At 51.6% G+C, this 24,449-nt stretch overlaps 1 protein-coding gene across 1 annotated transcript; it reads left to right on the top strand.

The window, feature by feature from the left end:
• Positions 1 to 4,985: 4,985 nt before the first annotated feature.
• LOC138112163 (putative neutral ceramidase C) lies at positions 4,986 to 24,419 on the top strand. The gene is made up of 20 exons (XM_069018844.1): positions 4,986 to 5,112; positions 6,598 to 6,686; positions 7,066 to 7,215; positions 7,702 to 7,878; positions 8,246 to 8,373; positions 8,938 to 9,015; positions 9,455 to 9,575; positions 10,288 to 10,413; positions 10,725 to 10,811; positions 11,738 to 11,842; positions 11,944 to 12,025; positions 12,471 to 12,586; positions 14,218 to 14,312; positions 15,164 to 15,203; positions 16,060 to 16,155; positions 16,864 to 16,959; positions 17,566 to 17,715; positions 18,476 to 18,535; positions 19,087 to 19,175; positions 20,267 to 24,419. Exons 1-20 carry the CDS (start codon positions 4,986 to 4,988, stop codon positions 20,454 to 20,456), a joined length of 2,202 nt encoding a protein of 733 aa, XP_068874945.1. The 3' UTR covers positions 20,457 to 24,419.
• Positions 24,420 to 24,449: the final 30 nt, after the last annotated feature.

The raw sequence follows: 24,449 nt of genomic DNA, 5'->3' as shown, positions 1-24,449 counted from the left end.
TCCCCCTCCTGCTTTTCCTCAGGACACAGCTCAGTGCTCAGCCTCATTCTGTCCCTGGTGCCAGTGGACCAGAGCGCTGCCCGAAGAGCAGCCTCAAGATCCTGCTTTGGCAACTTTCCCCATCCAGCTCAGCAGATGTTGGCCACAAATATTTGCCAGAAGGATCTGTGGTTTCTTTCTGCATCCTCTCAGTGCCTCTCCTGCCCCGGCTGTCTGTGGGATTTGGGCACGATGCCCTTTGCACATCCCTTGTTTAAATAAATAAACATTTGGACACCGCTCTCAGGCACATGATTATTGGGAGTGTCCTGTGCAGGACCAGGCATTGGATTTTGATGGGTCCCTGTGGGTCAGGATATTCTGTGATTCCAAGATGATGAAAGAAGCAGGTTTTTCAATTGGGAGCAGGCAGGGCTCCCATAACTTGGCTGCAGACGGTTTTCGGCAGCAGCGGCAGCAGCTCAGCCCCTGCCGGCACGGGTGGGCACAGAGCAGCCCACCTTGTTCATTTTCTGACCATTTTCCCCCTCCCAAAAAACCCCAGTGGGATTTAATCTGGCTCTGCCCAGTTCTGCATTGCTGTTTTTGGGTCTTGAGAAGGTTTTCCCAGTTTTGTGGCAGAGCTCTTGAGCTTGGCTCTTCCTGGGAGCGATGCTTCCCTGGGCTCTCCCACATCCCAGGGAAGTGCCCTGGCCCTGGGGCTGCTGCTGCTGCTGCTTCAGATGAGGGGATGGCAAAATATTCTCCATTTGTGTTGAAGCTTTAACCCCTTTGCCCCTAACCTCTGGGTAGATGTAAAGCACATCACCTGGGGACTTCTGGGCTGTGCACGTGTCTGGACATCAATTACTGGCAGCAAAAAGTCACCTTGACTTGGTTGTCCAGGAGGGCAGGAGGGTTCTTCCTTGTAAGGCAAGGCAAGGGAGGGTGGGGAAGGAAAGGCCAGCCACCCCAGGACAACATTTTAATTATATTTTCTGGGTGTCCCTTCAGTTCAGCTGCCACTTGGTGATCTGTGCAGGGCTTTTGAGCTCAGAAATTGGCAATTGCTCCCGTTTTCTTACCTTTCCATTCAACCTGCCCTTCCTAAACTCTCCATGTGTGCTCCCAGCTGTGTTTTCCAACAGGAAAAGTCACCTTTTGCCGCCACAAGTAAGTCTGCTCCCACTTGCAGCTGCTGCTTGGAGTAAGGGTGTGTGTTTTGACCAGGAAAGGTGGGGAAGAAAATCCATGTGGTGCTGCCTAAAGCAGCCCTGGTGTGCCCTTGCCGAAGCCTGGCAGGGTTCTTGCTGACAGCTCTGTGCAAACACTTTATCTCCTGCCATCCTGAGCCCAGCTGAAAGGACTTTGGCTGTTCTTTGGTAAATAAACAACCTTATGTAAGAGGCCTCTTAATTGCTGTGCAGGCTCTGGGGGCTGTGAGGGCTCTGAGGCCCCTCTCACCCAGGCTCCCAAGCTTTGGGGGACATCTCGGCTCTGTACCAGCCACCTGCTCGTGCTGAGGTGATGGTTGTTCCAGTTTTCTGCTCAGGACCTGGCCAGGGCTTGGCAAACAGGCTGGAATCAAGGTTTCTGTCTTGCGAGGCAGGGGCACTGGGGAATTGCCCCTTATTCCAGGTGGCTTCTCAGGAATGAAGGGATTTTTGCCCCCCAGAACACTGAAGGGTTGATGCAGGCAGTTTCAGGCATCCTCCCAGGCCTTCTCATTTAAAATAAAAGGGATTTTCAATCTCTTCATTGCCCATCAGAAGAGTTTTTCTTTCAGAAGGTTTACAGAGAAGATCGAGGCCTCCTGTGTGTTTTTAGGAGGAGAGTTTAGTTCTACCCAGCCCCAGCTTGGATGGTTTGCAGAAAGGGAGCTCTCCAAGAGGCCAGGAAATGCTGGTTTTGAAGTGAAATTTGGATGCTGTAGGGAAGGGCCACTTCTCTGAAATGATCTGGTCTTGCTCAGGAGGGAGGAGGAACTGAAAAATGAGGAGAGGAAAGGGAAGCAAATGCTTTGTGGGTTTACATGTCAAAGCCCATTTTCTTAATTTATTTCTTTTTTCCTGTCCAGAGGTGTTTTGAATCCTCTTTCTCAATGGTTTGGGAGCACAGTGTTCACTGAATAAAGAAATGCACGTTTGGCCATCGGTGTGGGGTGGTTTCCCTTTTGTCAGCTGTGCCTGATTCCTTCGGCAGATCCATCAATCCCGAGTGGGTTTGAACACTTTTTGTGCTGAGGATGAAATCCCTGTGCTGTTTGCAGCCACTGGATGTTCTCCAGGGAGGTCACAGAGTGCAGCCTGGGGATGGCAGTGATGGGGAGGAGCCTTTTTTCGGGAGGATAAAGACTGTAAAGAAAGCACCAGTGTCTGTAGTGTCATTTGGCACAAAAGGGCACCGGGAGGAAGCTGGAGGACTCCTGGTCTCGGGAAGGAGGGTGGTCTGTGGGAGCCTTTCACCTTCCTCACATTTCCACAGGCAGGAAGGCATTCAGAGGCATTTACCAAACCCTCAGCACTCCAGCTGAGGGCTCTGCAGTCTGGAAGGTGCCTTTTCTGCACTGAAAAGCTCCTTGTTTCTGCAGTCCTGGGCCTGGACACGGTCACATCACCTGGGGGGCATGGGAAGCTGTGGGACCCCAGAACCTCAACAGGAAAACTACTTAAAATATTCCCCAAAGTATGTTTTGAGCTGTCACCAATCTCCCTTTTCCTCCTCCAGCCCCAGCAACAGGTGGCTTGTCCTTTCTGGGGTTCCAGAGTCACTTTTCCTTCTCTTTCCATTTTGTGGGGTGAGGCTGGCAGGGCCCTCAGGCACTGTAACAATTCCTTAAAACTCCATTTCTTCGCTTTTACTGTATTTGCTCCAGCAAATGAATCACCTGCAGGAAGAGCTCTTGCTCTTGCACAGCCCCTTCCTGGCTCATCCCTGTCCCAGCACCTCTCCCATGCCAGCAGAACCACTGCTCCACGGTTTTGTCCCCTCCAAGGCCAGAGCACCCTGTGGGACCCAGCCATGCCCAGGAGCATGGCAGTGTCCGGGCATATCTGCCAGCCCCCACGGCCGAGCAGGCTGTGTCCAGGCCCAGCAGGTTCCTTGGGAGTCACAGGAGATAAGGTATCAGTAAATCTTGCTTCTCCCCACCAGCCAGTCCAAAAACCACGGAGTCAAAGGGCGACGCTGAACGTGACCTTGGAGCGCTGACGCAGAGAGAACGCTCACCCTTGGACCAGGGATGCGCCAGGGAAAAGGGGATGGAAAACTGAACCTCCTGAGAGGGGAGGGAAAATGCCAGAGGTGCTCCCAGCTTTTAACTCCCACCACAACGCTGGGGGGAGAAGGGGCTGTGGCTGCTGGGATCTTCCCTCCCCGCTGCACCAACATCTGAGGGTGTGGTGGGTCCGGTTATTTTGGGGAGGAGCAAATTGCCAAAACCCTTTGGATAAAGCATGTTGGAGCAGCTGGGGAGTTTATCAAGAGCTATCTGGGACTTGAAAGGCAGATGGAAAAAAACAGCTGGGGTTTAACAAATAAAGTTTTAAATAAATAGAAATACATTAATAAAAGGTATTTTACACTTAAAATACAATCCTGCTCTCAAATTCTTCTAGCAGAGCATGGAAACCCTGAGGACTGAACTTCCATGAGCATTAGGAGACACATCCAGATGGGGGGCAGCCACCCTTCCACAGGCTGGTCAAGCTGTGACGAGGCAAAGGGGAGGAAAAAGAGTCCCTTCCTGAATTCCTCGGGCAGCAGAGCTGAGCAGGGCAGTCCTGGAAAGGTTACTTTGGGAGAGGGAGATGCTGTCTGCAGCTTAACATAAACACACCAGGAAAAACCTTCCCTCACCTCCCTGAGGGATTAAAACTATTGATTGGTTTCTCCTTATCTTGTGCCCCGCTTGACTCATGGGGTTACTCAGCAAGAACTTTCCAGCTGAACTTTCCAGCCTGGAGCAGGTCTCGAGCTGGGAGCCGCTGGGACAGGCGAGGGAACTCAGGTAAGCCCGCTGGAGATCCCCCATAGGATCGGTGTTTGTATCTCCCCGTGTTATCAGGGCAGTTTAATCAGCTGGAGGATGAGAAGTGTGTGTGTGTGTGGTGCTGATGTGTTTCAGGCTGCTGCTGGGGTCATCTGGACAGCTCAGGGTGCCTGGCAGCCAATGCCACGCTCAGGGAATGAAAGGGGCAGGAAGGATTTGCTGCCAATAAAATATTTGCTCTGTGAAATTCAACCCTGACCACGAGTGCTGTAGCAAAAGGAGCTGATAAGAGAGGTCACCTAGAGCAAGTCTAAGTGACCACCTGGCTCTCTGCTGCTGCTGTTTCTCACTGCCACCTTTCCAGGACCGTAAGTGCTCATTGCAGCAGTTGTTTCCTGCGGGTTCATTGTTTCCAGGGCGCATTGCCTGTGAGGAATAGCCTGGAATCAGGAGCTTCACCAGAGCTGGCCAATGTTACTGCCAGGACAACCAGAGGCTCTGCCTCATTCTTCACTTTCTAACCCCAGAATAATCCCAGAATAATCCCAGAATAATCCCAGACTCACAGAGTGGGGTGGGTTGGGAGGGACCTTGAAGCTGAGTTTCCTGGGTTGATGTTTATTATGGTGACAGCATTCTCTTCTGGCGTGCTCTGAGCTTCAGCATCTCCTTAGCCACTCAGAGAGCACAGCATCTGGTGGGATATTGGGGGGTTTATTCCAAGATCTCTTCAGAAGGGCGAGCGCGGGGTTGGGGATTCGGGCGCTCTCCCTGTCCTGTCAGGCCTGGTGATGGGGAGTGGTTGCTGCCAGCAGGAGACACGTTTTTGCTGTCTTAAGATGAAAAATAAATCTCCGCTTCCCCTCCTTCTCTGGGCTGCTGCCGTCTCTGACAATCGGCTGGGCACACAAGCAGCTCTCTGAGGGTGGGGTGTGTGCTCTGGCTGGGCTGTGCCCCGCACTGGGATGTACCTGCACCCACAGAGGCTCCGTCCTGCACCCACAGAGCCCCCACCATGTGTGGAAAGAGGTCCAGGTGCTCCTTCTCCCGGCTGGAGGTGATCCTGATCGTGTGCCTGGTGCTGATGATCGCCCTGACCGTGGTGCTGCTGGTCCTGCACTTCCTCACCAAAGACACCGATGGCAAGTGGAGCCACCCCAGCCTCCCTCCCCCTGTCCCAGGGGATGCCCAGGGCAGGATTGAGATGAAAGGGGACAGGCTGAGGTCCCCAGGCCACTGCCGAGCTGCCACCAGCACTCTGCCCGTGGTCCTTTGCCCAGCCAGAGCAGCAGGAGCAGGGGGTCCCACCAGCAGCTCTCGGGGCGTGGATGCATGGCCCGGGCATGGGGTGAGGGTGGCTGCAGGGATCCATCCCCTCCTCCCATCCTGCCTTCCCTCTCTCTGCCTGCTGCAGAGGGCCTTGGCAGCCCCTCTCTCCCGGGGCTCTACCCAGGGGTTTCACAGCTCCATCACAGCCCACTGATGCCTCCAAGCCCACCCCAGGCCCAGGGAGGGAGGGAGTCGGGAGCTGGACTCCATGTCCCAGCAGTGGCACCTCCCGGCCTCTGAAGTTCGGTCTCAGACTGGAGGAGTTCACATTTGGGACTAAAAGCTTCATGTGCTTAGGCTATAACACATCAAGAGTGATTCTCCCCTGTGGAGCTCTTGGGGCAGGAGGAGGAGGAGGAAGAGGAGGAAGGGTAGTTCTGAGGGCGGCTCAGTTGACTGGCGCCACTTTAAATAATGTCAGCGTGAGTGTTTCCCTTCTCCTCTGTTTTGAGTGTGAGCCCAGGAAAGGCCCGGCTGGTGGGAAGACGGAGCATCCCCAGATCCCAAAGCCCTGCCTTGGGCTGCAGCAGCTGCCTGGGGAGGGCTGTGGGAACAGCGAGCACACAGAAATATTTAATATTTTCCGAAAGTGTTATCTCAGCCCCCAGTGATTTGTGGCTCTGGGATTTCCTGAGATGCAGATAACCCTTCTGATTTATTATGATTTGGTAGTCCTCGATGGCTTTTCTTCCACGGGTTTGTCCATCCTGGAAGGATTTCTGCACCTTCCTGGTGGCTGGGGTGAGACGTGACCTCCTTTGGGAGAACTTTTCCTCACCATTTGTCTGGAAATCACTGCCCAGAGCTGCTTTCCCTCCTCTGACGTTCAGCTGCCCCTGCTGGGATTTTTTTGGGGAGGACTAGGGCACCAGCACTGGACGCAGGATGTGCTGGATATGCCCTTCTCTCTTCCCCAGTCCCTCCCCAGTAGCTCCTGACACACCATCCCCTCGTTCTTACCCCTGCTGAGCTGAATTGTCTGTGTGAAACAGCCCTTGGAGCTGGTTCCTGCATGGTGCTGGTGGGCTTGGAGAGTCTAACTGGGAGCGCTGGGCTGGTCTCCCCCTCGCTGTGCATCACCCCCCATGTGGCACAGCCCAGCCACCCCTCTGGAGAGCTCCCTGCCTGGTTCTTCATGCCTGCTCCACCCTTTGCCACCCCAGAGGCCTTCACAGCCTCAGCACGCTGACGGCCAGCTGGAGATCCACGCAGAGCACTCAGCCAGAGCTCTCTGGCCTCTCCTGCCCCCGATTCTGCTCGCTGCTGTGCCGCTGATCCGCCCTTTATGGTTCCTGCAGATTCCAACAACGAGGTCGTAGAAGCAGCACGGTACTTGGTGGGTGTTGGCAGAGCTGACTGCACGGGCCCTGTGGCACAAGTCCCTCTGGTGAGTTGGGGGAATTCGTCCTGGGGTTGGGGAGATATTGATTTTTCATCCTTCGTGAGTATTTTTTGCAGGATTTCTGGTCCAGAGCCTCTGCCTTGCCAAATGTGTGCCGCCTTCAAACCTCAGGTGAAGTTTCTTTGAGGTTTGGAGCAACCTGGGACAGTGGGAGGTGTCCCTGCCCGTGGCAGGGGGTTGGAACGAGATGGGTTTAAGGGCCCTCCAGCCCCAACCATTCCATGATTGTCGGAATCGCGGGACAAGACAGAGCTGCAGCTCGGAGTTGTCAAATGAGTCCTCTGGCCCCCGGCAAACCTACTCAGGAAAATGCACACAGGGGGATAAATGGCTCAGTATTTATGGTGGAGCTCCTCTCTTGCAGATGGGATACGCCAACCCTGACCAGGTGGGTGGGGGGCTCCTCTCGCGCCTCTACAGCCGAGCCTTCATCGTGGCAGACCCCGAGGACTCCAAACGGGTCGTGTTCGTCAGCGCCGACATCGGAATGGTGTCCCAGAGAGTGAGGCTGGAGGTACGGGGCTGGAAAGGAGGGGCTGGGTGCTTGCAGTGATCCCTACGGAGCACAGCAGCACGCTGGCTGCTTCCTTTGGGATTTCCTTGGGGAGGTGCTGTGTCTCTGCTGCAGAAGAGCTTTGGACTCCTCAGCACGAGGCTGGGCTTTGCTCATGCTTCTCTTAGCGGAAAAATTACCAGGAGTTCACTGGAATCACGAATATGTTGTCTAAAGTGCAGCAGAGGGGGGAGGGGTGGGCTGGAGAACTGGGGGCTCCTGGGATGGTCTGGGATTCCCTTCAAGTTGGATATAGAGGTCTTCCCCCAGATATTCCGATTTTGAGGCTCCTGCCGAGCCAACAGCCACAGCCTCCTGGTTGTGCCAGGCAGAAAGAGGAGCATGAGGAGGGGGATGGATGGTTGGGGTTTTTGCAAGGGCTGGCACAAATCTCCGCAGCCTTTGGGCAGGAGAAGGGGTTTTTCAGGAGCACCCCCTTCCTCCCAGGTGCTGAAGCAGCTGCAGAGCAAGTACGGGGAGCTGTACCGGCAGGACAACGTCATCCTCAGCGGCACCCACACGCACTCGGGGCCCGGAGGCTACTTCCAGTACACCCTGTTCTGGATCACCAGCAAGGGGCTCGTCAGGCCAGCCCTCAGCTCCATCATCAATGGCATTGTGAAGGTCAGTGTCACTCAGCCCAGCGTGTGGGCGCCTAACACAGCTCTGGCTGTGGTGTTCGGGGTGGCACGTCCACCTGGCACAGCCCGACACACGCTTGGAGGTGGGCTTGTGTTTGCTGGTGACAGCAGCTCAAACAGCAGGAGCTTTGGATCCTTTCTTCAGAGACAGCCATGGGTACTTTAAAAAGGTTATCAGCATTTTACGTAATTTTAGCTGGGTTAAGAAAAAATCCCAAACAAACGAACAGACAAGCACCCCCAAATTCCAAGAAAGGGTTGGGGATGGACAGCAAGGGAAAGAAAGGGTTTTTGTAGATAACCTCACATGTGCCTGGCAGCCTGATACTCTGTGTCTTGCTGCTTTGCAGAGCATAGAGATTGCCCACAACAGCATGAAGAGAGGAAGGCTCTTTATAAACAGAGGCACCGTAGAAAACAGCCAGATCAACCGCAGCCCCTTCTCCTACCTCGAGAATCCGGTGTCCGAGCGGAGAAGGTAAAACCTCCCCAGGCAGGGGGGAAACAGAGCCCTGCAGAGAACCCCTTGGCTGGGACCACGTCCCAGCCATCTCACAGCTGCTGCTTCTGGTCACCCCAGGAGTGGCAAAAACGTGGAGCCAGGACTGTGGCAGAATGAATGGTGATGTGGCCACCGAGGGCACTTGGGTGTGCGCATCCCCAAAAACTAACTGCAAAGAGAGGCCTTGAAAGCTGTGGCTGCCCTCTCCAAGCATGAGGAACTGGTCAAGGAAGTGACCTTGTGCTTTATTTAGAAAACCAAGAGTCAGAGGGCACCAAAGCGCCATCCTTGGTGCATGAATCTGTGCTATGTCCATTTCCTGGAGGAGCAGTGCCTGAGCACGGTGACAGCCACAGCTCCTCCCTCACCTTCCCAGCTGCTGTCAGGTGCTTCTCTAAGCCCTCGCTGTGCTCGGGTAACAACTGGAATGACCTTTTCATATCCTTGCTCAGCTTAGTGGGGATTTAAGCTGGTGGAGCAATGCAGAGCACGACCACGGCCCTGGCTCTGATGGGATTTCCCTGCTTTGTTCCCATGCAGGTATTCATCCAACACGGATAAGGAAATGGTGGTGCTGAAGATGGTAGATGAGGATGGACACGAGCTAGGCCTTATCAGGTACTGACCACCAGGGCAGCAGGTTTTCCTCCACAGCCTCATTGCTTTTTGTCAGAATGGGGGTGTTCCATTTTTCCCCCTTTTTTACCTCACTGACTCCTCCTTGTTCCTTTGAATTTAAAAATCCCTGCAAAATATAATTCTCTGGGTTAGTGAAAGAGCCAGTCCAGGTCTGAAGGAGCTCTTGGCAGCCCTGATAAGGACAGTGACAAATTCTTGTGGCCTCAAGGCCTGGATTGTTACAGCCATGAGCCCTCCTGGTTAGGACGGGAGAGGATGGGAGCACTCTGCCCTTGCTAATCCATCCCTCAGCACCACGGGTCTCCAGCTGCATTCTCCCAGAGAAAATTCCCACAAACACATAAGATTGAACGAGTCAATTGCCACTGCACAGAGCGAGCAAAGCCTTTTCTGTGTGTGCCTTGTGACCCCTCCCCAGCTGGTTTGCCGTGCACCCGGTGAGCATGAACAACTCCAACCACCTGGTGAACAGCGACAACGTGGGCTACGCCTCCTACCTGTTCGAGCAGGAGAAGAACAAGGGAGCGCTCCCTGGAGAGGTGGGAGTGCTCCCAGGAACGGGCGAAGCTGGGCTGGGACAGGGAGGGGTGAGATGGGACAGCAGGGCAAACACACAAACACAAGCACTGAGGGGAATGCTTTGGTTTATTTCCTCTCTTCCTCTACAGAAGGGAAATGGGAAAGTGTATTCTTGACTTCCCAAACTAGTAGTCAGTGGCAGTTATTCAGACTTTAAGAATAACTCACGTTTTTTTAAATTCAACTGTTAAAAACTGGGGAGGTGGGGGTTGCCCCATCCCTGGAAGCGTTAAAGCCTTGAACAACCTGGAAAGTGTCCCTGCAGTCAGCTCCAATAGCTCTCACCCTGTAAATCAGTCATGGTGAAAGCCTGGAAGGGAAACCAAATCCTGTGCAAGGTGCTACAGTGTGACCCATTCACATCTGATCAGCAACGTGCCAAGCTGGGGACACTGAGCCGGGAGGAGCTGAGGTGGAAGAGGGGGAGGAGGAAACACGGTCTGCACACCAGAGTGCTGTGAAGTTCTCCCTGAAATGGCATCATGTGCATCCAGTTCTCCCTTGCTCTTCCCACCCAGCCCTTGGGATGTGCCTAAAGCCCCGTTGCAGTGCCCTCGGTGACTCCGGGAATAAAGCAGCGTCGCGCAGGGTGACAGCAGCTGCAGGGAGAGCTGCATGGGAGCTTTGCAGCTGTCCCTGCAAGGCGCTGAAATGCTCCTCTGGCCTTGGCAGGGCTCCTTTGTGGCCGCCTTTGCCTCATCCAACCTGGGGGATGTGTCCCCCAACACGCAGGGCCCGTTCTGCGTCAACACGGGCGAGTCGTGTGACAACCCCCAGAGCACCTGTCCCGTCGGAGGGGTGAGTGTGACCCGCCTGTCCCGCCTCCCACGGGGCCCTGTGATTGACCACTGTGCATGGGGAGGGCACTGATACTAAAGAATCACCTCTTTTCGGGCGGTTCTGGGTGCCCCTTCCAGGAACTTGCTGAGCTTTTTCCCTCACACCCCCAGTTTTCCAGTTATTCACCCCCAATTTGTCTTGAGTGTAGTAACCCCATGGCTAATTTTGATGTGGCCTGCAAGAAGCCCTCAGTTCCCAGAGTCTGACAGCCACCTGGCAGTGCCACCTGCTCTCCATACTCGCTGACCACCCAATGGATTTCCCCACAGGCAGCGATGTGCATGGCCAAGGGGCCCGGGAGTGACATGTTTGAGAGCACCAGGATTATAGGGCAGAACATCTTCCTGAAAGCAAAGGTAAGGGATATTCCGCTTTCTGAGTGCATGGGGGTGCTGCTGCAACAGGAATTCCTGCTCGTTTAAGCAGCTTGGTGGGCCTTGTGGGTCCCTTCCCTCAGGATATTCCATATTCTGTATTCCATATTCTATATTCTATATTCTATATTCTATATTCTATATTCTATATTCTATATTCTATATTCTATATTCTATATTCTATATTCTATTCTACATTCTATATTCTATACTCTATACTCTATATTCTCTATTCTATATTTTATATTCTACATTCAATATTCTATATTCTACATTCTATATTTTATACTCTATATTCTATATTCGATATTTTATATTCTACATTCCATATTCCATATTCTATATTCTATATTCTATATTCTATATTCTATATTCTATATTCTGTATTTTCTATTCTGTATTTTCTATTCTGTATTCTGTATTCTATAACCTATATTCTATATTCCATATCCCATATTCTATATTTTATATTCTATGTTCTATACTCTATATTCTATGTTCTCCAATTTATATTTTATATTTTATATTTTATATTTTATATTTTATATTTTATATTTTATATTTTATATTTTATATCCTCACTATCTTATACCTGTTTTGGTGAATGTCTGTAGATTTAAATCACTCTCAAGTCTCTTAGTTTTGTTTTTAATGGGTAAATGAGCTCTGCAAGCAGCTGTTGATGTCTCTATCTACTGCAGTCAAGAGCACCTCGGAGCCTGGAATTTGTTAGGCTTAGGACAGTGACAGAAACAAAGGGATTTGGGAAATAGAGATCTGCTTCAACACCTGGAAGAGGCTCTGGGAAGGTGGAATGAGGAGATGATCCATACGGCTGTTCCTCAGCACAGCTGGGTTCCTGATCACTTGTCCCTCAAGGATTTTTTCCCACCTGGTGTGTCCCTCAGGAGCTGTATGAAAAGGCCTCCCAGGAGGTGACAGGACCCCTGAGCTCAGCCCACCAGTGGGTGAACATGAGCGACGTGTCCGTGGAGCTCAACGCCACCCACACGGTGAGAGCGGGAGGAAATGCCCTAATCCCACAGCAGCCCTGCCACACCCAGGGGAACTGGGTTTTCTCTCTTCTTCCTTTTCCTCCCTGCTTCTGATCTAGGTTAAAACCTGTAAGCCAGCCTTGGGGCACAGCTTTGCTGCGGGGACTATTGACGGAGTGGGGGCTTTCAACTTCACCCAAGGTAATGTGGGGGCAGATCTCAGCGTGGCTTTGTATGAACAGGGCAGGCACTGGGCATCCCCCAGACAGACTGGAACAGCATCCAAAGGGATGGTTTTTAGGAAGGTGGAGGAAGCCCCCTTGCAGGTTTGTCTGTGTCCATCAGAGAGCTTTGGGAAAAGGATATGGCCATGCCCTGGAGGAAGGAGTGCAAGGGGATGGATGGGGAGTAGGGAGAAGAAAGAACTGGTTTGGGACTCTCCTGCTCATTTGCTCCTGTTACCCAAAGGCTGCCAGGATGGAGCTGAGCTGGGCTGAAGCTCAGCCCTTCAAACCACCCCAGGAAAGGGAGGTGGTCGGAGTCCACTGGGAAATATCCCACCCCTGGGAGCTGGGAGCATGGAGTGTCTGTCTGAGAGCTGCTGGGGCAGCTGAGGAACAGGGTTGAAAGAGGTTTCCCCCTCCAGGCTCAGTAGAAGGGGACCCGTTTTGGGATCAAATCCGGGACCAGCTGCTGGGAGAGCCATCGAATGAAACCAAAGCCTGCCACAAACCCAAGCCCATCCTCTTCAGCACGGGAGAGGTAAGGACACAGCCGTGTGTGCCCTGGGGAGCTCAGGGATCACTGATCTGGGCTGGCATCAGCAATCCTCACGCATCCCATCCCTCACGGGGTTGTTGGGGAGCTACAGGCGGTGTCAGGCGATGAACAAGGAGGGAGCACAGGCTGCATGGGCTCTGAAGGCACGGTAAGAGAAAGCAAGGATAAAGTGTTGTCATTAGCTCCCATCAGAACGAGAGAGGTGGGAGTTATTCTCTCTCTCCAGGAGGAGAAACCAAACCCGCTGCTCTCACTAGGGCCAGAAAAGCCCCACTGAAATCCATCCTGTCCTGTCTCTGCCTGTGAAGCAGCCCTGAGTGGAGGCACAGGGCAAATGCAGGAGGTGAGGGGTGGCTGCCAGTGTCTGGAGCTCAGCGTAGCCTCCCAGCAGCCTCTGATTCAGGACACGCTCTGCTGCTGCTCAGGTCTTTATAGCTCTGCGTGCATTTTCCATTCGGTTCCTACCTTAATCCAGGAAAGGACCTTCCCTCTTTCCACAGGACAGACAGGTCCCACAAAATGCAGTGATTCATTTTGGGGTCTTTTGGAAACTCTTCTTGTCACAACAGCAGGGATTTGCTGTACGTGCCCTGGGGTGAGGGCCTCCAGCAGATCCCGCTCCCAGCAGGACCAGCAGCTGCTCAGGGCATGTCCCGAGGAGCAGGGGCAGCCAGCAGGGATGGGGACGCCTGTGCCAGGGATGCCCTGCTCACCCAGGGAAGGGCTGTTCCCCAGGGCTCTGCAGAGCTGCTGCTCCATCGATCTCAGCCCATCCCCATGCTCAGGGCGTGCCTTGGCCTTTGCTCTTCCCGAGCTCTCCCCAACTCCAGATGGGAATTGCTGCCCCTTTCCCCTGCTCCTGATGCTCCCTTGGCCCTGAGGCAAACCCGTGCAGAGGGATCATGTCCAGGGCTCTTTAGAGCACTCAGCCGAGGCCATCTGGAGAAGGAAATTCATGGTTACTCCTTTCACCAGCCTCCTTAAAAGCTTCCCTGCTGTCACTTGGTGTTCAATCAGCTCCTCACCTCAGCTCCCCCCACAAGAGCCCCCAGCTCCTCCCAGCCTCCTCCTCCACGCAGGATGGTGTTACTGAGAGGAAATGACACTTCATTCTTACGCTTTAGCACATTTTAGGGACGCTCTGGCAGGCCTCCTGCTCCTGATGAGCTTCACAAGCTTTTGTCATTCATGTTTTGCCCCCAGGAAATTGCTCCCCAGAAAAAACCCCTTTTTTTGGCTCACTGGAGTGGGATTTTTCATCTCCCTGTCAATCCCACTTCTATCCTTTTTCCATGCAGGTGAGGGGTTTCTAGGTGCTACTCTGACCTTCTTTACCCATTTTGCCTAAAGCTGCCCCTCTGGCGATACCTTATTTAGGGTTTTTTTGCCTTACCCGTTGTATTTACATGTGCCTTATGGGACTCCTATGGTCAAACATCACATGAAGGTAAAACACCTTCTCACGTGTTTCACAAATCAATTCAGTTGCATTTACAAATAAACTCACAAACTGAATTTATTTGCCTGCTTGATGACTGTAGGAACGAGAACACCTCAGCTGTGTTTTTCCTACTAAACCAGAGTATTTCTATGCACTTTTTCCTCCCCCTCAGATGGCGTGGCCCCACCCCTGGCACCCGGACATTGTGGACGTGCAGATCGCTGCCATCGGATCCCTGGCAATCCTTGCTGTTCCCGGGGAGTTCACGTGTGTATTCCTTGGGTCTTGCTCTACTTATTGCAGCTGAATTTCATTCAAACCTCCTGAAACAGATCTGCTTGCCGGTAGAAAGTTGGGTAGGCTCAAAATTGCCCCCAAACTCACCCTGGGAATGATTGAGATGCACACAGGCTTCCTGAATCTTTTTGTTCACTACAAAATGCAGTTTTCAGGAAACCAAAGGAATTTGTTATCTTTGATTCTGGTTTTGGTACCACAAACACCAGAATGGAGAATTTCACTGGCTGTTGCTGGTACAATGATACAAATTTAAATAGGATAATGATTTATCTCTGTTTCCTTTTAATTCCTACCCAGCCCTGGGGTGCCTCCAGCCCCTCCTTGGCTGTGGTGATGGCTGTGAAATGTTTTGAGGTGTTTTGGTTGAACTTGTACAGAAGCCTTAAGGGATGTTGGGCAGTGCTGGAGGTGCTGTGGGAATTTCTGGTGGGTGCTGCAAGTCCAGCCAGCAATTCCTGCTTTAGATCCCTGCTCTCCACAGCTCTGGAGGGGGTCGGGCTCTGCTCCCAGGGAACAGGGACAGGACAAGGGGAAACGGCCTCAGGCTGGGCCAGGGGAGGCTCAGCTTGGACAGCAGCAGGAATTTCTGCATGGAAAGGGTGCTGAGGCCTTGGCAGGGGCTGCCCAGGGAGCTTTGGAGTGCCCATGCCTGGAGGTGTCCAAGGAAGGGCTGGAGGTGGCACTCAGTGCTCTGGGCTGGGGACAAGGTGGGCATCAGGCAGAACTTGGACTCCATGGGCTGGGAGGGCTTTTCCAACCTCAGGGATCCTGGGATTCCATGATTTCTGGAGCCTGACGTTGTTCCCTCCATGCCCTAGGACCATGTCTGGACGCAGGCTGCGGGAAGCTGTTAAAAGTGTGAGTTGCTGAGGTTTCCCCAGCGTCCCTCACCTCTGGAACTTCTCGTTTCTTGATCCTCCCGCCTTTCCCTCATCCCCTCCCAGCTGGGCTCACGGGGCTTGTGTCCCACAGATGTTTCCTTCTCCTACTTGCTTCAGACAGATTTTCCACGTGCTTCCTGGCAGGCAGGAGGAATGAATATCCTCCCAAAACACCCACCTGATCAGGTTTCAATCCATTAAGCTAATCCCCCAGGGATCCAGGCACAACTGATGCCAGCAGGAGTTTGGCTCTGGGATGGAGGGGTTCAGCTCCTTAATCCCTACCAGGAGTTTACAACATGAGAACAATTGGGGGAAAAAAAAGGCAAAAGTATTTTTTCCATTTGATTGACACATCCTGGCTGCAGCCTGAATAAAATCCCAGTCCCAGATGCTGTCTCCACAATTCACTGAGCCTCACACTTATGTCCCTGATTTTTAGGAGTATACAGACATCAGCTTCCAGAAAACCCCTAGATTTACTGGCATGTGAGGTCATTTGTCCTCATTTTTCTTAGGGGAGTGAATACGAGACATTAAAAAAGGCAAATTGCACTTGTAGGTTTGCATTCCTGAGCATCCCTTCCCACTATAACTTTGTATCCTGTCCTGGTAAATAAAAATAATTATAATAATAATAATAAAAATAATAATAACAATAATAACAACAACAATAATGATGCCAACGACCATAACAATGATAACAATGTTGCAATAATAATAATAATAATAATAATAATAATAATAATAATAATAATAACAACAACAACAACAACAGTATAGCCATGCAATAAGCAGTTGTTTCAAGGTAAGGGTTTTATTTCCTTCCTTAGGAGTTTGATTCCCATGGGACACCAGGGATGAACACTGTGATTGCAGGCCTGTGCAACGTCTACACCCACTACATCACCACCTATGAGGAATACCAGGTAAGTGTTAAAGTTGTGGATTGAATCTGTCTAACTGAGTTCAGCTTTGGGCTACACAGGCTGATAGTTCATGTGAAACTGTGTTGTGTTTGGAGTTCTTTGCCATGAAAATGGGCAGGGAGGACTGGGAGGGACTTTCTCTGTCAGGTTTTGGAGGGGTTTCTCTCCGTGATTTCCCGCAGTCCAGGTGCGTCCCTTCTTTTGTCCAAATCCAGTGCCAGAGGATTGAACAGCTGCCGAGGGGGGTCTGGGATGAAAACAATGCTGGAAGAGAAATGAGCATCCTTTTAATGCCTGGAATAAAAATGCTGGAATGCTGAGGCATCTCAGGGAAGGCTGAGGCGTCCCCTGCCCGGGGCACTCGGCAGCAAATCCAGTTGGAAGAATCCCACCCCAAAAAGTTGGAGGGGGAGGCAAGCTGCATCATGATCCTTTAAAAGAGGGTAAAAACTGCAGTAATTGGAAGAGCAAAGAGGGTAAAAACTGTGATAACTGGAAGAACAAACAGGCCCTCCCTGTTTGCAACTGGCTGGAGAACAAGGAGTAACCTGAAATCGCAGCAGAAATTCTTTGCCAAGTGGTTGGGGCTGAGTCCTTCTCAGAAAGGGAGTAAATAACCCCACTGCTGATCCTCAGCTGGGCAGGGTGAGGAGCCCACACCCCTCAGGAGCCCTCCCAACCCTCCTTTTCCGAATCTGTCCTTCCCAGGTTCAGCGGTACGAGGCTGCCTCCACCATTTATGGGCCGCACACCCTTTCTGCTTACATCCAGCTGTTCAGGGGCCTGGCCAAGGCTATCGCTCTGGTAAGCAGCATTTCCTACATGCCACAGGCTGCTGGGGACACCTAAACCCTGTCAGTGGCCGTGGCTGCTCCTCAGTGAGGCCACGCAGGTGCTGTCCTCTCCGTTCTCTTCAGAAACCACTTTGAGAAACACTACACGGTATGAAATAACTCCTGTAACAGGGGTCTGACACCACTTGAGAAACACTTGAGCGTTTTGCAGCTCAGAGTGTAGGAAATCAGTACCTCCAACCTTCCAGCATGGCCTGAAGTTGCTGCTTTTCTACCAAAGGAAAACAAAAATCTGCTACGTTTTTGCCGTACCCGGCCGTGCGCATTGTCACTGTGGCCATGTGAATAGGCAGGAGCTGTGGGCAGGAATATCCTGGCATGTTCTAGGGGCTGGATTTAGGAGAGCCCAGCAACAGGGCAGCAGGTGTCCTGCAGGGATTGCTCCTGCAGGCAGAGCACAGATGGAGATCCTGAGCTTCGCTTTCCCTCTCACTTTATTATTCCTACAATCTGTGCAAGCAGGGGCTGGGAGGTGGGGCCAGAGCGGTGCTGTGCTTCCTCAGGGAATCCTGGTTATCCCTGTGGCTGTTGAACGAGCTCATCTTCCCTCTCCCAGAATGCCACTCAGGATTTGCCCCGTGGTCCAGAGCCCCCACTTTTCAACATAACCAGCGTGACCCTGCTGCCTTCCCTCAGCGCCGAGAGCGCGCCGGCCGGTAAAACTTTTGGGGATGTGCTGGAAGAAGTGAGACCAGAGTATCAAGAGGTGAGGGCTCCAGGGAGTCACTAAAACCTGTTTGGGAAATTGCCTTTAAACTCCTACCCCTCACCCCACAGGTCTGTGGGTCGTGGTGCCCTCAGAACAAACAGGTCTCGTCTCTCTGGTGGGCACGGTGGAGAAGGCAGGGACAGAGCATTCCCATGCCAACGGCACTGTGCTGAATGGGAATAAAATGGGTGAATGAAGGGGAAAATAAAACCCCTTCGTTCAGCACAAAGCAGGTTTCCTCTTCTGCTTCAAAAGGAAATAGCAGTTGATTAAGTAGGCAAATGTTGTACAGTGATTCTTCACAAGCAGCAATCAGGTCACCTTTGATGCCTCTGCTGTGGAACGTAGATGAAATGAAATCAAAATGTCAGAAATGGTTCTGTTTTCTATGCTCAGCATTTAGATAAGATGTTCAGAGCAGGGGCTTTCCTCTCATTGCTGTCTCCAGCAGTGAGGCACAGGGAGGCATTCTGAAAAATCTCCCTTATTTCCTCCCTTTTCTACATGCAGTGGCAGAGCTTGTGCAGTGAGCAGGACGAGTGGAATGGCAAGGCCCAGGACACCAGTTCAAAGCATAAATTGTCCACTGCTCTTGCAACAAGTGAAATCATAAATAATTTAAAACAACAACAACCACCCAAACACAACAAAACACCACAAAACCAACCCACCCCCTAAAAACATCAAACTGCCTCTTCAAAGGATGCTTTTAATGTGCTGCTCAGCCTTTAATACAAATCTCAATTTCCACCCCCAGAGAGAAGTTGCTGAAGTGACTTTTGTGGGTGCAAACCCCAGGAACTCTGCAGAGAACGCGGTAAACCTGATGGAATGATGCTGGAGCTGGGGTGGTTGGGATTAATGGATGTTTGGGCAGGGTTTCCTCACTTTGCTGGGAGACCAGAGGCAGATGTGTGCTTTAGGAATTCACACTACCAGAAAGCTTTTGGGGCAAAGAAGTGAATTTGGACTGTTTATAATCTGCTTATGTTATTGAAGTTGGGCCATGTTGTGTGTTAGGCCAGGCACTGTTTGTCGGTGTCCAGGGCAAAGCTGGTCTTTAATTTCCATCCTATCAGCCTGCTGCTTCATTTTAACAAAACAAAGGAAATTAGAAAAGCTCTCAATTCATCCCATCACTCACCTTGCACAGACATTGTCGCTGCCCACTCTCTTTTTACAGATAAGTCCTTCGCATCATTTATCAGCCTAAATTTGGCAGTAAAAGATAACATTTTTGCCAGTAATTCCCACATTTGCCAGTAAAGCATGAGGAAGCACAGTCCCTTCCCCAGTTTGAAGTGCCACAGAAGGTGAGGACGTGCCTGTTCCTTCAGTGTCTGCCCAACTCTGGTGGTTTTATTCCAGACTGAGCATAACTTCCTGACGGTGGAGAGATACTCCAACATTTCCAGCAGCTGGCGTGTGGTGCTGAATGACGCCTCCTGGGACACCAGGTGGGTGCCCTGAGCAATTTCTCTGTCCCACAGACTCCAGGGAGTCATTCCAGTCTAACCTGAAGGGCTTCATTCCAGAGCTCCCAACCCCAGGCTGGTCTTGGCCCTGCAGGTGATGCTCTCTAGGCAAGGATCAGCCTATGTTTGGGGGCTTAATCTGGCAAAGCTGGTGTTTTCCTTGGCTCCAGAATCTGGAATGGAGGCTTGTGAACATGGGAAAGACAAGAATTACAGAAGGTTTGTGGTCCAGCTTGCTCCTAGCGCATATCCACCCATCTGTCACATCATGAGGATGAAGAGGAAGCCAAACAGAAACCAGGAGAGACTCCCAGGGGAAAAACTGGCCAGATTTATCATGCAGCATAAACAGACAACAATTTTAAACTGTTTGGAAGAAAGAAAAGTTAAGGGTACAGATGTCAGCCTTCAGGACAAATATCCTTGGAGCAGCAAGGCTGGTGTCACCTCTCAGAGCTGTAGGCTAATCTTCATCATCTCCCTCAGAGCCAGCTGAAAAACCCCTCCTGCCCAGATGATGTGCAGAGTTGGGAGGCTGAGCATTCTCTGTGGAGATCTGGGGTTGAGCAGAAAGGCTTTTGCACATGGAGTCTGTAAAAGGAAACGGGCTTTTGATGTGGAAATGGGTGCCAGAAGTCCTGAGCTCAGTAATTACAGACTTGGTGATTTTAGTGAATATTCTTGGTTTAGCTCTGCCCCTGCACAGGGAGAACTGAGCACAGAGGTGGTGCTCTAGGGAGCTGTAAATGTAAGAACACATTGGTACAAATATTCTCCGTCTACAAACAGGACCAGCGACTTTTTTTTCCTGTGTTCCCAGTTACTTTTCAGCCCTGCCTAGTTTGGTTTGCTTGGCTGCTGCTCTGATAGCCTAAATGTATGAGGGAAGGTTAAAAGAAATTGAAGGTTAAAAGAAAGGGGAGGTTAAAAGAAAGGGGAGGTTAAAAGAAAGGGGAGGTTAAAAGAAGCTCTTAAACTACACTTACCTGCAGTGCCCTCATCTCACGGCACGTCGCGAGCTCCGATGCAAAGTGGATTTCCTTGCTGACTGCAGTTTTGGGCCTGTTTTCCAGGTTTTACTGGAGCAAAGGATCCCGTGGCCAGAGCAACGTGACCATTGAGTGGCACATCCCGGCTGGCACGGAGCCGGGCACGTACCGGCTGCGCTACTTCGGGCACTACAAGAAGAAGGTGTCCCTCCTTCACACCGTCACGGTGCCATTTGAAGGCTCATCCTCAGCATTTCAAATCACAGCCCCATAGGTGATGCCATTCCCTAAAGGAATGGTCTCCTTGAGCAGTAGATTTGGTAGCTGGGCTGCGCAGGGGTTGGGCTTGGATGGTTCCTGTGGGTCCCCTCCAACTCCAGGTGATTCCACGGTGTTCTGGGAGGGCTTTTTGTGGCTCTGGACATCACTGCTGCCCCTCGAGTGCTGCTGGTCAGCCTTTGCTGTGCAAAGCTCAGCTTCCTGGAGAATTCTGGCTTTTCCCTGCAATTCAGTCTCCTCAGGTGTCCTCCTCAGTCAAGTGGGTCCTGTCCTGGTCAGAGCTGGTTGCAGCTGATTCTTATTGTAATAAAAGATGTAATTTCTTCTTTAGTCATTAAACCTGTGCCTATTGATGGTGAATAGGCTCTCCCAGAGGGAATCAGATGGAAATCGGTAAGAATTGAATTTATGAGTTAAAGCTGTGGGTGAGGCAGTTCTGAACAGGTCCCAGCCTGCTTTGTTGGAGCATCAGGAAGGACCCAAGGCCAGCAGGCTCTGGCTGGATGAAGGGCCACCCGGAGTCACCTACAGGTGGGTCACCAGAAGGGTATGTGGTCCCTCTTCAACCCACACACGAGTTCATCCAAGCACAGAATGAAGGCACCATTGAAGGGTACAAGGACGGTGCCCAAACTTGTTGGCTGAAAGGGTTTCACCACAGAAAAGTCCCCAGGAATGTAGAGGATCCTTCCAGAAGGGTTTCAGAGCTGCCTGGACAAAACCATTACCACCCTGACCCAGTCTTGGTGGCAGGTGCCTCCTGAGCTGCCTCCCACCAGCACTGCCATGGGCTGCCATAAGTAGGGACAGCTCCAGAGTCCCTAAATCTCTTCTGACCCCTGCAAGTGGTAAAGCTGGGGGCCACGGGGAGAAGAAAACATATTTCAGGTCCAGATTTAGGGTTCTTGTAGGGCCTGACAGCTAAACAACTGTAAATGTTTAATAAGCTGCAATAATGTGTACCAATTTTGTATGCAATCTCCTTAATTCTTCAGAGAATCATCAATCAGATAATTTTGCCTCTCTTTAAAATCAGCAGGAGAGGATGAATTATTCATTTCCAACCAGCTGCAATCAGTCTCAGAGATCCCCATCCGGAGGAGCTCAAAGCAGTCGCAATATTGAGTCAGGAAAAAGAGAGAGCTTTGAAAGAATCAACTCCCTGGAGATGTCCCTGATGTCCTGTCCTAAAAACTCCCCCAGCCACCCCACTGACAGCGAGGGTCTTCAGCAGCACAGGACATGTTTAAGCAAGCCAAGTGGAATTGCACAGTTAATGATTTACCCTCTAAACCGTGAACGTCTGACCCCAAAAGAGAGTTTTTAGGAAGCTGGGGGGTCCCATGGGAGAGGAAGTGTTGAAAGCCAGAATTAGGGTGTCTGGACAGCCCCCCGTGCCCCAGAGCAGGTCCCCTCGTGAAACACCTCGTGTTTATTGGGCTGTCACCAGTGGGAACAGGATTTTGATGTTTTGGGGCCGTTTTGGGGGGACTTTTCATAATACTTTGTGCATAGAAAATTCCCTGGGAGGCATGCCCTTGGTTTTCATTGCCCTTTAACAGCAGCGTGGCTGTCGGCAGGCAGTGGCCAGCAGCCCTTCCCTGCTCCCTGCACGCTTTTTTTGGGATGCTGTGCCTGGATCCAGCAGCCACTAGGTGCCAGTGCTGTTTTACACGAGAACGAGCTCGAGCCAAAGCCTAGGGAAAAGAGAATTTTTCAGGAATTTGGGCACCTCGCCAGCTGTTAAATATAGCACTCACTACTCCCCACAGTTGCTCGTCCCTCTCCCGGGCTGCTCCCCCTCGACGTGGAGCCATTTGTGCCCTGCTACGTGCTGGGGAGAGGGGCAGAATTCCACCTCTGTTTTATTTTTGTTGTCGTGGGATATAAACTGCCGCGAACTCGGGAAACTCGTGTGCATAGGCTGAGCTCCTGTGCAGGACTCGAGCACGCCACAGCCTCCCTCCTGCACATCCTGTCCCTTCCCGATTTACCAGCAGTACTAGGAGATGCTAAACTGGGATCTGACCCGAGGTGCTGCGGGGAAAGAGGAGAATCCTCTGCTGTCTCCGGGCTTTGATGCAGGATTTGGGGTTTCTTGGACCCTGTGGTTGTCTGGGGCTTTTTCCAGCATCCTACAGAGGGTATTTGTGTGCAGCCTGTCTGCAGCTCTCTGGTTTTTAATGTCTCTACAGCCAGGGTCGTATATACACGAGGTGGGCCTGGGGACCAAGGAATGGCACTCTTCCAAAGTTTATTCCTTAAACAACCCCAAATCTGGATGGGGACAATCCTGTGGAGAGCTGGAGCCAGGCCAGGATGAATTTCCGGGCACACAGAGGAGTTTGAGGTGTCCAGGGAGAGAGCAGCTCACCCCAAGCATCCCCAAAAGACAGGGGGGTTGGGTTGTCTCAGCCCCCACCAGCACTTAAAAAAGCACAGCTGAGAACTGGAATTTTAGCCAAGACTGAGATTTTGGGGAACACAGCAATTTCCAGCCCTTGGAAGAAAGGAACATCCCATCAGAGCACCACGACCAGGCTGACCCCCAGTCAGTGACCAGCAGGGACTGGTGACCTCTGACCGGGGTGTCACCTTCAAAGATCTTTTGCTTTGGGTTTTTTTTTTTTTCCCAAAAAGGGGAAATCCAGGTAGGTATGTGGATGGAGAGATGAGTTTAAATGAGATGGTCCCTGGGAGATAAACTGGGAAAATGGAGCCATGAAAGCTCCAAGGTAAAGCAGATCCCTTGGAAAGTCACACTGTCCCATGGACTGGCAGGGTTTGAGTGGGACCATGGGAGTTTCCCTGTGGGATGTGCCAGGGTCTGGCCAGCTCCAACCACAGAGCTGTGTCACCCTCAGAGACGTTTCATTCTCGCTCTGCACCTCAGATGAGAGGCCCTGTGTCGTAGAGACCTCCAGGAAAGTGCTGGCTGGAAGGAGGGAGATGGAAAATGCAGTTTTTGTACCTCTTGCCTTGCCAGCAGCCAAAGATGAGGCCATCTTCTGAATTTTCTGGGCATTGATCTCATCACACCCCAAACTCATCTTAGACTCGTTGGTGGAGGGTGGACATGGTTTTTGGCTTTGTCTTGCTCTCCGCTGGGAGCCCACATCCTTACAAACGAGAAATAATGTTCTCTTTGAGTTAGGCTGTGGGTTTGAGATTCCTTGGATGATCATCCTTGCTCTCCAAAACTGAGCAGCCAGCTGCTGCTGAGCAAAGAGGGAATCTCAGTTGTGCGATGGGGGGAAACGTTACAGCACAAACGCAAATTCTCCATTGCCCTGGTTTCAGAGGAAATGAAAGCAGGACAGTGGGAAGAGCTAATGAGGGAAAATAATAGAGTTGGCAGAGCTGCTGGAGCCCAGAGTACAGCTGACCTCTTTGGAAGAACAATGTCGAGCTATTTTGGCATAACCTCTTTTGGAGTGGCAGGGAGGCTTTGGGTTATCAGTAGCAAGCTACCAGAGCTTCCCCCCATTTCCTGGGCTCAGGATCTCTCTGGAAAGGTGCAAACCCAGAACCCCTCATCCCAGGAATTGCTGTTTCTCAGTCATTTAACTGTGATGGTCTTCCAAGGAGCAGGGCCCCATCTTAAAAAAGATTTACCTGTTGGTGACCTGGCAACAAGCTCTTCTCAAGGTGGGGCCAACCCCTCACAGCCCTAAATCACGGATCTCCCCATTTATCCTTTATTTTTGCACGGTGTTGTCTCACTATCGAAACAACCCCCAAAAAACCTCCGCTGGGATCAGGTAAGGAACACTTACCACTGTAAGAAATTCACAGCAAACCCAGTTCCTGCAGCACTGACAGGTGAAGAATTACTGACCAAAGAGGTGCTGGGAAAAGAGGCCAACCCCCTGATTTTTCACTTGGAAGTGCAAAAGTACAAAACCGCTGATTTTCTGCTGCGTGTGCTTGGCGAGGGTCACCAAAGTGCATGTGGAAAACGCTCCTGAACAGCTTGTGACCCTGCCTG

Source organism: Aphelocoma coerulescens, chromosome 6 (assembly GCF_041296385.1).
Source record: "Aphelocoma coerulescens isolate FSJ_1873_10779 chromosome 6, UR_Acoe_1.0, whole genome shotgun sequence".
Taxonomy (NCBI): Eukaryota; Metazoa; Chordata; class Aves; order Passeriformes; family Corvidae; genus Aphelocoma; species Aphelocoma coerulescens.
Note: the sequence above shows the minus strand (reverse complement) of the source record. Positions and strands in the feature narration are given on the sequence as shown.

What these genes read in the sequence shown, in the direction of transcription:
- LOC138112163 (XM_069018844.1), top strand. Translation starts at nt 4,986, where the DNA reads ATGTGTGGAAAGAGGTCCAGGTGCTCCTTCTCCCGGCTGGAGGTGATC. An exon ending in CCGGTGTCCGAGCGGAGAAG is followed by an intron (nt 8,374 to 8,937) that starts GTAAAACCTCCC and finishes GTTCCCATGCAG; the next exon opens with GTATTCATCCAACACGGATA. An exon ending in GACGCCTCCTGGGACACCAG is followed by an intron (nt 19,176 to 20,266) that starts GTGGGTGCCCTG and finishes CCTGTTTTCCAG; the next exon opens with GTTTTACTGGAGCAAAGGAT.